The sequence below is a fragment of the Felis catus genome, chromosome E2, assembly GCF_018350175.1.
Source record: "Felis catus isolate Fca126 chromosome E2, F.catus_Fca126_mat1.0, whole genome shotgun sequence".
NCBI lineage: Eukaryota > Metazoa > Chordata > Mammalia > Carnivora > Felidae > Felis > Felis catus.
Genome location: NC_058382.1, coordinates 23,430,189 through 23,447,695, shown reverse-complemented (window position 1 = coordinate 23,447,695; position 17,507 = coordinate 23,430,189). Strand labels below are relative to the sequence as shown.

Sequence of the window (17,507 nt, the reverse complement as noted above, 5' to 3'; positions counted from 1 at the left end):
CTTTTCCTTCTGAGGTTAGTAGGCCCCTTCTTTCGTAAATACTCCCATGTGTATGAGCCGTTGCAAAGGCATATCGGCTATCCGTGTATATGTTAGCCTTTTTCCCTTCGGATAGTTCTAGGGCCTTGGTGAGCGCTATCAGCTCAGCCTTTTGTGCAGACGTGCCAGGAGGTAGTGATTGTGCCCATATGATGTGGTGGCCATCTACTACCGCTGCTCCCGCCCTCCGGGTACCTGAGTCGATGTAACTGCTCCCGTCCGTATACCAAGAGTGATCCGCATCTGGGAGCTCTTGATCTTTAAGGTCTTCCCGTGTCCCATGGGTCTCAGCCAGTACTTGCCGGCAATCGTGTGCGCTCTGTTGGTCTTCCGGTGCCGGTAGCAACGTGGCAGGGTTCAAGGTAACCGGAGGTCCAAATTGGACGCGGTCTGTGTCCAGTAGGAGGGCCTGGTAGTGAGTTAGGCGTGCGTTGGTTATCCATCGGTCCGGTGGCTGCCGCACTATGGCCTCTAAAGCATGCGGGGTGATAACAGTTAGTGGCTGTCCAAGGGTTAATTTGGCAGAGTCCTTGACCAGCATAGCAGTGGCTGCCATGATACGAAGACATGGGGGCCACCCCGCTGCCACAGGGTCCAACTTTTTGGACAGGTATGCTACTGGCCTCTTCCAGGGCCCTAATTTTTGGGTTAGAACTCCTTTGGCAATTCCTTGTTTCTCGTCTATGAAGAGGGTAAAGGGCTTGGAGGTGTCTGGCAACCCGAGAGCCGGGGCGGAGAGGAGGGCCTCTTTTAGGGCCTTAAAGGCTGACTGATGTTTTTCCTGCCAGGTGAAGGGTGCACTCTCTTTCGTGAGGGCATAGAGGGGGGCGGCTAGCTCAGCGAACCCAGGTATCCATAAGCGACAGAACCCAGCAGTTCCCAGGAATTCACGTACCTCTCTGGGGTTCTGGGGCGGCGGAATGCGAGCCACAGTTTCTATTCGCCCAGGGGTGAGCCATCTTTTCCCCTCACTCAGTATGTACCCCAGGTAGGTTACCTTGGTTTGGCAAATCTGGGCCTTCTTGGCGGATGCCCGGTATCCTTTTTCTCCCAATTCCCGAAGCAGATGTTTGGTACCTCGTATGCAGGCTTCCTTTGTGGGGGCGGCCAGAAGAAGGTCATCCACATATTGGAGTAGAGTTACTTCTGGATGTTGAGTCCGGAAGTCAGTTAGGTCCCTGTGGAGAGCCTCATCAAAGAGAGTGGGGGAGTTTTTGAACCCTTGGGGTAAGCGGGTCCAGGTTAATTGGCCTGAGATTCCTCTTTCAGGGTCCCTCCATTCGAAAGCAAACAGTTCCTGGCTCTGGGGGGCCAAGGGTAAGCAAAAGAATGCATCTTTTAGGTCCAGTACTGTGTACCAGGTGCGGTCTGGGCTCAGGGTGCTGAGCAAGTTATAGGGATTGGGGACCGTAGGATGGATATCCATAGTCCTTTTGTTGACTTCCCTTAAGTCTTGGACGGGCCTGTAGTCCCGAGTACCAGGTTTTTTCACTGGTAAGAGAGGGGTATTCCAAGGTGAGCGGCAAGGTCGCAGGACCCCAAGCTCTAGAAATCTGGTCATGTGTGGCTGAATGCCCATATGAGCTTCCTTGCTCATGGGATATTGCCTGATAGACACAGGCATTGCTGTGGGTTTTAGGTCAATTATGATTGGGGCTTGGCATTTGGCTCGTCCGAGCCCTCCCGTTTCTGCCCAGGCCTGGGGAAAATCCTGCAGCCAGGCTTCGAGGAGGTTAGTGGTGACCGGAGTTTCAAAAAGTCTGTGTTCGTCTTGTAAGGACACTGTTAAGACTTGGATAGGCTGGCCATCCCGGTTTAGCACTTGGGCCCCCGCTTTGGAGAAGTGGATCTGAACTCCAAGCTTGGTTAGGAGGTCTCGTCCTAAAAGGGGGTATGGGCATTCGGGTACTACCAGAAAAGAGTGTGTCACTGTCCCTTGCCCTAAGTCAACTGTACGGTGGTTAGTCCATTTGTGAATTTTTCTTTCTGTCGCTCCTTGAACCCAAGAAGTACGAGAGGACAGAGGCCCGTTTGCCTTGGTTAAGACCGAGTGTTGAGCTCCTGTGTCCACCAGGAAGGTGGTGGGATGCCCCCCTACAGATAGAGTTAGCCGGGGCTCGGGGGGGGCTCCGGAGCCCTGACATCCCTATTCGCTCTCTTCGCCCAAGGTGAGCACAGGGGTAGATTTCTTTGAGTCCCTGGGGCGCTTAGGGCAGTCTTTGATCCAGTGCCCGCGTTCTTTGCAATAGGCACACTGGTCTTTTCCTACTTTGGGCCGCCTCTTCGTTTCCCCTGACTTTCCTGTTCTGTTTTCTGTCACTACAGCGGCCAGGATTTTGGTTAAATGTTTATCTCTCTTTCAATCCCTCCGTTCCTCCCGCTCTTCCTGCTTTTTTGCTAGCCTAGCCTCTTTCTCCTCTGGGGTCTCCCTTTTGTTATATACCTTTTCTGCCTCCCTAACTAGTTCTTGTAACCCATAGGTTTGGATCCCATCCAACCTTTGGAGCTTTCCTTTTATATCAGACACTGCCTGATCTATGAACGACATGGCCACCGTAGCCTTATGTTCTGGAGCTTCGGGGTTAAATGGAGTATACATCCGAAACCCCTCTAGAAGCCGTTCCATAAAGGCTGCGGGGCTCTCCTCTTTTCCCTGGATTATGGTCCTTACCTTGGCCAAATTGGTGGGCCGTTTCCCTGCCCCCTTGAGACCCGCCAACAGAGCCTGGCGATAGATTCGGAGACTCTCCCTACCTGGAGCCGTTTCATAGTCCCAGTCCGGGTGGGTGAGGGGAAACCCCTCATCTATTTCGTTGGGGAGCTGGGTTGGAAAGCCTCCAGGCCCCGGCACATTTTTCCGGGCCTCCAGGAGAACTCGTTGCCTTTCCTCGGTAGTCAAAAGGACCTGTAAGAGCTGCTGGCAGTCGTCCCAGGTGGGCTGGTGTGTGAGGAGGATAGATTCTATCAGTGAGGTTAGGGCTTGGGGTTCTTGGGAAAAGGAAGGGTTATGAGTTTTCCAATTGTAAAGATCAGATGCAGAAAATGGCCAATACTGGATAGTCCGGTTGACAGTCCGGAGAGGAAACAGGGAAGATTGCCAAGTGGGAGGGCCGTTCGGGTCGTCTGATCGCCGGAGACGGAGGCGGGGGTCCGAGGTGGGGTCTGGGAAGTTAGGTTGGGTGGGGCTGGAGTGGAGGGTGGGGCTGACGCATAGGCGGGGGAGGAAGTTGGAGAGGGGGAGGAGGAACTAGGGGCAGAAGAGGAAGTAGGGGGCACCGGGGACAAGGCGGGGGCCAGGGGTAAATTATAGGGTGGAGGTTGTAAGAGGGGGTTGTGGGGCGGCGAGGACAAAGCGTCTAGGAGGAGAGGGTCCTTTTGGGACTCATCGGGAAGAACTGGTTTGGGCGGATCTGAAGCTTGGGTTGAGGCTCGGTCTTTTGAGGTTTTCAGGGGAAGGAGGGTAGACTGAGATAGGGGGCAGGAAGGGAGGAAGGGTTTCACCCATGCCGGAGGATTCCGAATGAGATCCTCCCAGGTGAGGATATAGGCTACTTGATCTGGATGACCTTGTGGTCCACGATCCATTACCTTCGTCTTAACCTGTAATATAACAGAGAGGTCAAAAGTCCCGTCCCGGGGCCACCCTACAGATAGGGTGGGCCACTCTGATGAACAAAAAGTTCGCCATCGACCTTTTCGAACCTCAACGGATAGATTGTGAGCTCTTGCTTGGACGTCCGAGAAATGAGTCAGAGTCAAAGATAGAGGAGTAGTCAGTGTCTGTCCCATGGCTGTGTCGTCCTGTCCACGCGTCCACACACGCACACTTACACACACACACACGAATATGACTACAATGTCGATACAGACCAGACAACACAGACTAGACAACAACCGCGGCCAGGTATTCAGATTCAGATGGCAGGGGAGGCCTGCCTTCGGATTTGGGGAGTCTGACGAACTTGTCAGTTCTCCTCTACAAGCACCACCGAGGCGTCCCTCGGGGCCGGGGTGTGAAGGTTCAGGACACGTCTGTCCTCCTTCAACACTCCTACTGAGGTGGCCGGCCGGCCTCAGAATTCACAGTTCAGAGACAAAACATAGAACACAATACCTGTGTGCAGACAAAGGCACAGAAGTCTGTCTTCAGTCAGTCCGTCAGTGGCCCGGGCCGGAGAGTCATCCACCGACGGGGCCGGGGTTCTCTTGCCTTCCCTCGCTTCCCGGCCAATGCACCAAATGTTAGGAACCAAGCTCCTAGGCCCTATGAAATGAGAGTTGGCGCAAAGAACCACACGGCACTCCGACGTCGGCAGAGAGTCTTTACTGGTGCACCAGGGCTCCCCAGTGTTAGAAAGCGGGAGAGCCTCGAAAAGCGGGGTTACAGGTCTTTTATAGCATTTGGGCTACATTTGCATACAGGTTGGCGATAGGCTCTCTTTTCGGTGGTGGCTAGGGGTGGGGGTAATTTTGTCCTGGGGACACTTGGGAAATGCAGTTTCTTTCGGCTGATGCAACTTGGGGCCCGGGTTGCGAAGCGGCTGGGGACCCTCCGGCTAGGGTGGGGTGCGCAAGCAGTTTTACAGAAGCGGAATGGAGGCGGTTATTTTTGTAGCAACCTGTCTTGTGGTGGGAAAGGTGGGGGCTGCGACTTCTCAGGACAACTGCAAAAGGTATAACATATGCATAATGGGTATGCTAGAAGGAGAAGAAAGACAGAAAGGAACAGAGGAAATATTTGAAATAATAATGACAATTTCCCCAAATTAATGTCAAACACCAAACCACAGATTCAGGGAGTTCAGAGAACAGAAAGCAGAATAAGTGTTTGAAAAGACCCTGCACCTTGGCATATAATTTTGAAATTACAAAACAAAAATCAAAGATAAAAAAAAATCCTTAAAGAAACACCTTACCCCTCTACAAAATAACAAAGGTAAGAATGACATCTAACTACTATACAGAAACCATGCAAACAACAAGAATGTGCAGTGAAATATTTAAGGTGTTGAGAGAAAAAAATTACCAAACTAGAATTCTATACTTTGTGAAATTATCCTTCAAAAGTGAAAGTGAAGACTTTCTCAGACAAACAAAAATGGAGATTTGTTGACAGTAGATCTGCCTTGCAAAAAGTGTTAAAAGAAGTTTTTAGAGAGAAGAAAAGTAATATAGATTAGAAACTTGGATCCACATAAGGAAAGATCACTAGAAGAGATAAAGGTAAATAAAAACTTTTATTTTTCTTATCCCTATAATAGCAAAAAGTATGCTTATGCACACATCATGTGTGTGGATGCCTGCTTATGTATGGTTAAGTGAAGTGACAATGATGATATAAGGGATGAGAGGTGGAAATTAGAATCACTTTGTTATTATAAGGTACCCACACCATCCATGAAGTGGTATAGTGTTATTAAAAAATAGATTAGTTATAAATGTATTGCAAAATCTAAGGCAACCACTAAAAATGTTAAAAAAGAAGTGTAACTGGTTTGCCAAGAAAGGAGAAAAAAAGAATCACAAAATGCTCAGTTAAAACCATAAAAGGCAGGAAAAATGGAAACAAAGAAATAGAAAATGAATAGAAAACAGCAACAGATAGGGTAGACATAAACCCAGCTAATCAATAATCAATAATCAATAATCAATAATCATATCAGTGAACTAAATACACCAATTGAGAGACCAGGATTGTCAAATCTGGATCCAAAAACATTACTAATATTGTCTAAAAGACACCCATTTTAAATATAAAGACACATTAAATTAAAAGTAAATGCATAGAGGGGCACCTGGGTGGCTCAGTCGGTTGGGCATCTAACTTCGGCTCAGGCCATGATCTCGCGGTCCGTGAGTTTGATCCCCGCATTGGGCTCTGTGCTGACAGTTCAGAACCTGGAGCCTGTTTCAGATTCTGTGTCTCCCTCTCTCTCTGACCTTCCCCCGTTCATGCTCTGTCTCTCTCTGTCTCAAAAATAAATAAACGTTGAAAAAAATTTAAAAAAAAAAGTAAATGCATAGAGCCACAGCAACTTCTTACTCAACACATCTCCAGAGGCAAGGGAAACAAAAGCAAAAATGAACTACTGGTACCTCATCAAAATAAAAAGCTTCTGCACAGCCAAGGTAACAATCAGCAAAACTAAAAGGCAACTGACAGAATGGGAAAAGATATTTGCAAAGGACATATCAGATAAAGGGCTAGTATCCAAAATCTATCAAGAATTTATCAAACTCAACACCCAAAAAACAAATAATCCAGTGAAGAAATGGGCAAAAGACATGAATAGATACTTCTCCAAAAACATCCAGATGACCAACCGACACATTAAAAAATGCTCAACATCAGTCATCATCAGGGAAATACAAATCAAAACCACAATGAGATACCACCTTACACCTGTCAGAATGGCTAACATTAACAGCTCAGGCAACAAAAGATGTTGGTGAGGATGTGGAGAAAGAGGATCTCTTTTGCATTGTTGGTGGGAATGCAAGCTGGTGCAGCCACTCTGGAAAACAGTATGGAGGTTCCTCAAAAAACTCAAATAAAACTACCATATAGCCCAGCAATTACACTGTTGGCATTTATCCCCAGGATACAGGTGTGCTGTTTTGAAGGGATACTTGCACCCCCATGTTTATAGCAGCACTATCAACAATAGACAGAGTATGGAAAGAGCCCAAATGTCCATTGATGGATGAATAGATAAAGAAGATGTGGTATATATATACAATGGAGTATTATTTGGCAATCAAAAAGAATGAAATCTTGTCATTTGTGACTACATGGATGGAACTGGAGGGTATTATGCTAAGTGAAATTAGTCAGAGAAAGACAAAAATCATATGACTTCACCCATATGAGGACTTTAAGAGACAAAACAGATGAAAATAAGGGAAGGGAAACAAAAATAATATTATAAAAACAGGGAGGGAGACAAAACAGAAGAGACTCATAAATATGGAGAAAAAACTGTGGGTTTCTGGAGGGGTTGTGGGAGGAGGGATGAGCTAAATGGGTAAGGGGCACTAAAGAATCCACTCCTAAAATCATTTTTGCACTATATGCTAACTAATTTGGATGTAAATTTTAAAAAATAAAAAATAATAAATTAAAAAAATAAAATATATGCATAGAAAAAAAGCACACTATGCCAACACTAAAGAAAAGAAAGCAGGAGTAGCATATATCAGATAGAGCTGACTTCAAAGGAAACAAAAGTATTAGGGATAAAGGCATACATAATGATAAGGGGTTGATTCTCCAAGAAGACATAACAATTCTCAATGGGTACATAGCTAGCAATAGAGTGTCAAAATATTTGAGGCAAAAACTGACAGTAGTGCAAGGAAAAATAGATGAATTCACTATCATAGTTAGAGACATCAACACCCCTCTCTCAGAAATAGACAGGTGCAGCAGTCAGAAAATTGGTAAGCACACAGATGAGCTAAATAGCATCATCAGCAAACAGGATATAATTGACATTTATCGACTACTTCATACAAAAATAATACAAAAATACACATTAAACATTCACCAAGATTGACTAAATTCTGAGCCATAAATTATAACCTTAACAAATTTAGAATAGAAATTACATACTGTCTGCCCTCAGACCACAATGGAATTAAACTGGAAATTAATGACAGAAAGATCTGGAAAGTCCTAAACTATTTGAAAAGTAAACAACACACTTCTAAATAACACGTGGACCAAAGAAGAAATCTCAAGATAGATTTTTAAATATTGGGACTAAAAGAATCTGAAAACATAACAAAATTTGTGGGATGCAGCAAAAGTGATACCTAGAGAGAAATTTATAGCATTGAATGCATATACTAGAAAAAAAACAAAAGATATAAAATCAATAATATAGGCTTCTACCTTAGGAAACTAGAATAAGAGCATACTAAATCCAAAATAAGCAAGAGAAAATAAAGGATAAAAATTAGGGCAGAAATCAACAAAATTGAAAAAGGAAATAAAAAAAGAAAATCAACCAAATAAAAAAACAAGTGCATTGAAAAGATAAAATTTACAACCCCCCACCAGACTCACTTTAAAAAAAAAAAGCAAAAACAAACAAACCCAGTAGATAGAAATTACTAATATTAGAAATAAAAGAAAACATCACTATAGATACCATGGACATTAAAAGGACAATAAAATAATACCATGAACAATGCTCTGCCCACAGATTTGGTAATTTAGATAAAATGGACCAATTTTCTGAAATGTACAATTTGCTGAAACTTGCATAAAAAGAAATAATTTAAATAGGCCTGCATCGATTAGAAAAAACAAACCTTCTAAAAATGAACCTTCTAAAACAGAAAGCATTAGGCCCAGATAGATTAACTGGTGATTTCTACAAAAGATTTAAGGAAGAAATCATACCAGTTTTCTACAATCTCTTCCAGAAGAAATAAGCAGAGGGAATACTTTCTATCTCATTTTATGAAGTCAGCATTAGCATAATTCCAAAACCAGAAAAGGAAAACTATAGAGCAATATATCTTATGAACATAGATGCAAAAATCCTCAGCAACATATTAACAAATCAAATCTAAAAAGCATAAAAAGAATTATGTACCATGACAAAGTGAGATTTATCCCACATGTGTAAGACAGGTGCAACATTTGAAAATTACTTAATATAATCAATTGCATCAATAGACAAAAACAAACAACAACAAAACCTTATAATCATATTAATAGAAGCAGAAAAAAGTATCTGACAAATTCAACACCCATTCATGATAAAAACTCTCAGTAAACTAGGAATAGAGGAGGGATTTCTCAATTTAATAAAGATTATTTATGAAATCCTACAGCTGACATCATGCTTAATGGTGAGAAAAATAAAAGCTTTCCCCCTAAGATGAGGTACACAGAAAGAATATCCCCTCTCACCACTAGTCCTTGCTAATGCAATAGGCATGCAAAGAAAATAAGTTTAGAGAGGAAGCGATAAAGCTTCCTTTGTTCACAGATGATCATCTACGTAGAAAATCTGAAAGAATTCACAACAAAACTCCTGGAACTAATAAGCAACTACAGTAAGGTAGCCAGCTACAAGGCTTATATACAAAAGTCAACTGCTTTCCCATATAACAATGAACAAGCGTTAATTCAAATTAAAAACCTACCATTTATTTATATGTGTACCCCAAAAATGAAATACTTATGTATAAATATAACAAAATATGTACAACATCTATATTAGGAAAACTACAAAACTCTGATGACAGAAATCAAAGAAGAATTAAATTACTAGAGATGTTTCATATTCCTAAATAGGAAGACTCAATATTGTCAAGATATTAGTTCTTCCCAACTTGGTCTATATATTCAATACAATCCTAATCAAAATCCCAATAAAACACTTTATGGATATTGACAAACTAATTCTAAAGTTTATATGGATAGGCAAAAGACTCAAGTAGCTAACTAATATTGAGGGGGACAGTTGGAGCACTGACACTACCAGATTTCAAGACTTATTTATACAACTACAGTAATCAAGATAGTGTGGTACACACACACACACACACACACACACACACGGAGAGAGAGAGAGAGAGAGAGAGAGAGAGAAAGAAGAGAGCCCAGAAATAAATATGTCCAGAACAACCAGACACCCACAGGGGGACAAAAAGTGAATCTAGGCAAAAGAGTGAATCTTACACTCTTTTGCAAAAATTGACTCAAAATGCAGCATAGATCTAAATGTAAAGTGCAAAACTATAAAACTCCTAGAAGATAACAAGAGAAAATCTAGATGACCTTGGGTATTGTGATGCCTTTTTAGATACAACACCAAAGTCATAATCTATAAAAGAAATAACTGATAAGCAAGACTTCATTGAAATTAAAACTTCTGTTATGCAAAATACAGTATGAACAGAATTAGAAGACGAGCTACAGACTGGGAGAAAATATTTGCAAAAGACATATCTGATAAAGGACTGACTTCCAAAATAGGCAGAGAATTCTTAAAACTCAATAATAAGGAAACAAACAGCCCAATTTAGAAATGGGCCAAAGAACTTAATAGACACCTCACCAAAGAATATATACAGATGGCAAATAAGCATATGAAAAGATGCATAGCATCATATGTCACTAGGAAAATGCAAATCAACACAATTATGAGATACCACTACACAGCTATTAGAATGGCCAAAATCCAGAACACTGACACCAAATTCTGGCAAGAATGTGGAGCAACAGGACCTTTGTTGATGGGAATGAAAAATTGTACAGCCACTTTGAAAGATTATTTGGTGGTTTCTCACAAAACTAAACATACTCTTACCATATGATGCAGCAATTTCATTCCTTGGTATTTACCCAAAGGTGCTAAAAACTTATGTCCATACAAAACCCACACATAACTGTTCATAGCAGCTTTATTCATAATTACAAAACTTGGAAGCAATCAACATGTCCTCCCATAGGTGAATCGATGAATGAGTTATCAAGTCATGAAAAGACATGGAGGAAACTTAAGTGCTTATGACTTAGTGAAAGAAATCAGTCTGAGAAGACTAAATACTACATGATTCAGGCTAAACCATTTAGATTTTCTCTCTGAGGGATCTGAAACTGGACACAGAAATCAAAATCATTGGTTTATAACCTCCTGGGGAGCTTCCTGGGTGTAGTCTTCACAGAAGGCAGGGAGAGACTGTAGAAAGAGGGAGGACACTCCAGGTTGTGGGTGGCAGTCTTAAAAAGTTAAAAAGGGAACTTACATATGAAGTGTATCTTGTGTGGCAGCAAGATGAATAGATCCCCACACCTTCCTGCCACATCTTAAAAATTTATATAGAGGTCTTAACTAGGTTCAGTCACCAGATCTTATAATTTCAGGTGCCCTTTTCTTATACAGTGGTCCCTGAGCAGTCAGCAAGTGTTCTCACTGGCATAGAGGTGGCTCCTTTGGCAGCTATCCGGTTGCATTGGAGGTAGATGTCACAGCAACAATACAGGCACATGAAAGAGAAAACATAAATTAAGAGAATGATTCCCAAAATCAGTGACAAATTTTTCCACTAATAGCTCCATGATCCAAACCATTGATTTAACAGGTCCCCTAAATTGGGTGTTGGATCACTCAGGACATTTACTTGTGTCCTCATATGATTTGATAAAGATAGTACACTAGTAGGCTAATCAGACATGAACACACACATTCTGTTTGGGTGTTGGCACAGGTATCTTCTTGCAAGGAGTAATAATGTCTAAGGCCATTGTCATATTTTGGAAGACAGCTTTTCTCATCAGAGACATTTCTGTATTCAGTAAGAGCAGGCTTTGTTGGCTATCATTTGAGGCTTGCTGGATGAATTTAGTAAGGTCTTCTGTGTGCTCTATAATGCCCTCCAGGTCAAGAGTGAACAAAGATCACACCCACATGATCATGCTAGTGAAAAATAGTGTCGACCTGGCCTTGAGGAGAGAGAGGCTGGAAGCTTTTGGAACTTGACCTGGTTGTACCTACCATGCGTGTTTGAGAGGAAGGCAACGCTGTCAAGGTGTGCGAAGATAGGACTGGGGGCAGGATGTACCATATCAGGATGCCTACCTTCTCCCCTCTCTTAAAGGCATATGTTCCATTCTAGGTATAGTGCATTTCAACAGGTCCAGCCTGCAGCAGGATAAGGGGATCCCAGTAGAGATTGACTAGTTCTCCTTCACCTAGGAGTGTTAAGTAATTCACCCACTTCAGTAGGATGTCCCATTGTAAATTCCAGTAGATAACTCCTTTCCCAGGTGTGATGGAGCTTGGTGTTCTCAACAGTGTAGCATGTTGATCCCTGGTGAGTGCAGGGATGATGGCTGTTTCCCGTGACTATACCTTTCTGTTATTGGTGCTTCAGTGAGGGTCCTCAGTCTGGTTTATGGGGTAACAGACCTTACTGGTCAGTCCAATACTGGTCATTCCAATGTATTAAAGACTGGGAAAATAATTTAGTTCTTGCAGCCAAGGTGGTTCTTTACCTGTTAACAATTTAATTTGCTGCTTTAATATTCCTTTTTTTTTCCTACCAATGCTTCTGCTTATGAGTTATAAGGGAGATGGAACAGCCATTTAATATCATGTCCTTCTGCCTAGTCTTGCATGTCATGACTTTTGAAAAACGTGACCCTTAATCACTATCTGCTCAACAGAGCATCTGTATATGGTACTCAGTTTCTCCAGTCTCCTAATGGTGACAATGTGGTTTACAGAGGCAGGGGAACGCTTGGGTTAAGCCAGGTGCAGTGTCCAGACAAACAAAGGCATATTTAGAACCTTCACTCAGAGGAAGGGACAAATATTATCAATTTGTCAGTCCCTTATCTGTTGGGAACTCCAGATTCTTTTGTCCCAGGTTCTTTTTGCCCCAGATTCTTTTGTCAGTTGCTTTGGGTATTGCTTAAAACACACAAGAAGACATGCTGTTACTGCATTAACCAAGTCATTGTACTTTAAAGGGAAATTTGACATCTTTGGCAATATGCCATTCTCTTTGTGCACTGCAGTAACCACTCTTTCTATGCATACAACCTGCTGTATCTATTGAAGGGTCAGTAGCTAAGGCTCATATACACAAGCTAAGGTGTCAGTTTTCTGATTGCCAGGGGTCTCAGTGTCTTATGACTTGGGACATGAAAAACAGTGAGATCTGCCTCAGGCTGTTGCAGGCAGATCCAAACGTCTTTCTACAAATCTTGACTCCATAAGGACTAATTTATAGTCATCCGCCCCTTGGCTTCCTATTGTCTGAGTCACAGGGTTAATCCCTTTAGAACAGCCTGTCAGCATAAAGGGGTTAATGGCCAGGGCTCATGAGTAATCACCAGCCAGACCACTCTGAGCTCAGTCCCTTGACTGCTGCACTGGCTGCTATGTGAGATGCTATCCCTAGAGAAGCACTGTGTACACTCCTAGGAGCTGTTGCTCTATGGAGGTATATTGGGTTTCTGCCCCCTTCCAGAGGTGGGATCAAAATCTTATAGGCACTCTATCCTTCTGTTGCTTCTGCCACAGTGCCCAACCCATACGTTCTAGAGTCACAGACACAACTAATTCAAATGGAAACCCAGCTTGGAAGATGCCCAAAGCTTCATCTGCTTCACTAATTTTACCTTCTCAAAGGTAGTTTGCTGCTCTGAACGCCAGTCTCACACATGCCTCTTCTTTAGCAAGCAGCAAAAGGGATGGAAGCATTGTGCCAGATGTGGAATAAAAGTCCTCCAAAATCCCATATTCTCTACAAAGGTTTGCATTTCTTTCACATTCTTAGGGGTTGGATAAACTTACACCTTATCAATCACAGCTAATGGGACAACATGGGCCTTCCCCAATCAGACAACTCCCAAAAACCTTACAGCATGGCTGGACTTTGAATTTGCCTGTGGGTTCACTGTTCACCCTCTACCTCACAGATGCTCCAGCAAAGCTTACTGGGTATCTTGCTGCAGAGGCAAATTTTTATGTTAACAATATATCATCCACGTAATGGATCCATTTTACTAGTATGGGGAAAGGAGAACAGGAGCAGATCCCCAGCTACCATCCAAAGACATATTGTGGGGCTATGCAGGTAGCCTTGTGGGAACACTTGAAAGGTTCATCATTGTCCCTCTCACACGAAGGCAAATTGAACTTAGTTATTAGAAACCTGTACTTGTCAAAGTCTTTCCCATGAATGTCCTCGAAGATAGATAAAGTACTTTTGCAGAAACACTTTTTGCCAAAGCATCAGAGTAAAAAATAACTCTGCAAATGACAGAAGACTTAAAAAATGGCCTTGGTAAAAAATCTGATGAGAGTTCATTATAATGCAATTGACAAGGAAACTTCTATTGCAGATTGTGTTTAAAAAGCCCCCCTTACCCCCCTCCTCTTTTTTCTTTAGTTTCCTTGGACAATGTTTTGGCTATATTCTGGTATGTTTACATTTCAAAGACATGATAGGACATACAAGTTCAAGGGACAGAGAAAGAGTGCAAATTCTGTCCTAGGAGTTTTGAGTAATTGCTATTTAAAATTTTCCTTTGTATTAGGGGTCAGAAGACAGGGGGCATTTCCTCTATTTCCTCATCAATTACCATAACATCCTCCTCTTTACTTTCATCATCTTCTCAGAGATTCCACCTTTTGGTGTCCCAATCAGGATGTGTTATAGTGCCCAGATCTTAATCCAAAGGCATCTTTGCAAAACAGCACACTGAGATTTGCCACTTATTACCCTGCTCTCTCATGTTGTCTGTCACCCAAAGCTGGAAGACCAGTGGGTGCCTGCATGTCCTTCTCTAATCCTAGCTCATCTTCTAACTTTCTGACCTGAGTGTCAGTGTGTAGTCTGTTTCTGGTGGCCAGCTGAACTGCCCACAGCAGAGGCCAGCCCATGGCAGAAACCAGTACCTCCCTTCCCTGCTTCCCCTTCCCTGCCACGGTGTCCTGTGCACATTTCCTCTAGCAAGCATGGTAGACCAGCCGGCATCTGGGGAGCATTCCCATATTCACATGGTGGTCCACAAGTATCTAACATACAGGCCACTCCTCCCCACAAAGAGGTCAATAGCCAACTTGAGATTTCCCCCTAAGATGCCTCATTCCCAAGGCTCATTTCTTCACTCTCCTGGCTGGGTTCCTATTTGTTGGTTCCCAGCTGTGAGAAGTAAGGGAGATGATTCATTTTCAGAAATACCAAATAAAAGCTGTGTTGTCTAGTTAAGGGTAGGTTTGCAACCTATTAGAAGTATGTATGAACCCCTATCCTCTCAATGGATTCCCAACCTTTAGACACTTCACTTCCTGATTCTTCTTCCCCTCTCCCTTTCTTGCAGGCTTTGCAAGGAGCAGGAGCCAAAGAACAAAGGGAGGAGGGACTGAAAGACTCTGTGTCACCTCAGGGAATGTACATTTGTTCCAATCAGACTTTTTGTCTTACATGGGTGATGTCTGGGTAAGGCTGTAACCTCTGTAGTATTAAGCCAATGAGGAACCAGGGGAGGGACTTGCATGCTAGGAAATAAATGGGTCTGCTGTAACAGCTCCAAGTGTGCCTGTCCTTCAGACACCTGCTCTTGTAGAACGTTGATTAAAGCCTCACTTCACTGTGCTCCCAGACTCTACGTCCCTCCTTCAATTGGGTTGGTGGGCTTATTTATCACTACGACCTTCTCAGAGGCTTGTCAAATACAATCTAAAACTGACCACCCCCCCTCGCCCCCCAATAAATAAGGCAGGGAGAGACTGAAAAAAGAAGCAGGCCACTCCAGGTTTCTAGGTGGGAGTTTTAATAAACAAAGAGAACTTAAGGTACTGTAACTGAACTAACAGGAGTCTTCTTGATGAATTACAAATAGAGACTACCCCAGGTGGGGTTGTCACACAAGGGAAACTTTATTTGCAGCAAATAAAGAGATCACAAGGGATAACTTCCAAAGGCCATGACTCCCTGAGCAGGGGTAAGAGGGTTCCTTTTATTTATGATTTAGGATGAATATTCAGAAAGGGCAGCTGTGTCATCGCATGTGAAAATGGGAATAAGGTTGCACACATACACTTAGAAAACATGTCTCTCCATGCATCCTATATTATGTTAATGATGCTTATGTTTCTTCTGGACTTTAACATTATAATGAAGCAGAGGTAACTATCTGACAAGAGAAAGGGACTTTGGGCATGCTCTGAGAGCTGGTATAAACTGGATGGGTCTTAGGCTCATTATCTCAGGTAAGGAATGCAGGGTCTTTCTTACTTTTGAACCAGCACTGGGAGTTTTACCACTGATTTACTCTCTCTGATATGGTAAGCTATTTCCTGGCCTGGTAGAGACTGTTAGTCTTTACATTATTTTTGTTCCCTTAAAATTCTTAACTCCTGAGGTTTTTACATTTCTTTGTAACTCTGACATCTCCTAGAAAGTTCTATAAGAAGTATGCTCAAGCAAGTAGAGCTGGTAGGACATAGATCATGGAAAATAGCTGGGGGCCTAACATGACTTCTCTTGTGAGAATCCAAGTCTCATCTTTCTTTTTCTGGGAACCCCTAACTATTTCTGCTTACAATACAGGCTTATCTTGGGTGGCAGCCAAGATGAAGGGACTCTTACACCTGCCCACCACATCTTAAAAGTTTATGTATCATAAACTCAACACCATATCACTATCTCAAGGCTATGTCCTTGGAGCAGCCTCTGGGAGTGGGAAAGGCAAGTGGAACCCATACTTCAAGGACAGGAGAGGGGATGAAAGGACGCTGGTCATCTGGGTCCAGTTCATGGGACAACAGGGAGTCATGTCTTCTTGATGACTTTCCCCAATAGAGACATAGGCCAGTGAGATGCAAGACAGTGCCATGCGGATCTAAGCCAAGACTCACAAATGGGATCTCTAGGAAGCCTTCTTCCATAGAGAGGAGCATGAAACAGATGTGCAGAGGTCAGGAGAGAAGAGAGAAGAGAGAGGGGGAGGAGGGTAAGGAGGGGGAAATAGAGAGAGAGATTGAGAGAGTAGTGAAGCTGTTGAATACCAGGACTCTTGGCCAATTCCTGGCTGTCATCTCCCAACCCTCATGAGAACCAATCTTCCCTTAGGTGTGTTTATTTAATCAATATTAATCAGATGTACCAGGTATCAGGTTCCATTCCAAGGCCAGGTATACAGTAGTACTTGCTCTCAAAGTGCTTCCCATCTGGTGGATTCTATGAAATATATCTGTTCCTTTTAATAAATTTTTCTTTACTTGATTGAGCCCAAGTGACTTTCTGCTTCCTACACTCAAGAGATCTCACACTAAGATCAGGTTGGTATGGATTTTCCCATTCTGTGGATGAAGACCCAGAGCTCTGAAAAGGTAAAACAAAAAGTGGCCCAAGTTCACTCAGACACAGTTAGACTTTGAAGACAGCACATTGGATTTGAAGCCCAAGCATATTGCACTGCTCCCATTGCCTCCCAAGAGATTAAGCCATTTGCACTTCCAGAGGATTTCAGGGTTCTGCAGCCAGAGGTAACCATGGTGTTAATAGCAAAGGTCCTGTGGAGTGCATATAGAGCAAGTCCTCTCATGGCAACACACTCTCAGAACTTTTACATACTTTTTGACATTGGATTCTCACAATAGCCCTGCTGGAACCACAGTGCAGGCTTAGCTCATTTTTGTAGTTGAAAATTAATCCTGAGCTCAGAGTCCCCAAATAATCTGCTCAAGGTCAGAGTTGGTGAAAAGCCAAGACATCACCCAAGTCTATGTTATTTTCCCTATTCAACAATGACTTTAAATCTCCACCAACTATCACTGCATCTCATCATATGGCTCCCTCCTCTCCTTGGGCTATTTGCCACTTCTTCTCAGTCCAGTCTTCACCCACAAATGGTCACCCAGCTTCTCAACTGTTTCCCACCTCCCACCCATCTTCACTAAACTTAGGCTCCTTCCTGTCCTCCCCACACT

The 17,507-nt window shown here is 43.1% G+C and overlaps 1 protein-coding gene across 1 annotated transcript in view; it reads right to left on the bottom strand.

Moving 5' to 3' along the window:
- Nucleotides 1–17,507, bottom strand: part of LOC123382218 — a gene marked incomplete at its 3' end in the record, with an annotated part of 40,191 nt that overhangs the window by 13,026 nt on the left and 9,658 nt on the right. Inside the window, 1 exon segment of the mRNA XM_045045853.1 lies at nt 1,763–3,286. Coding sequence (XP_044901788.1) covers nt 1,763–3,286 — 1,524 coding nt within the window.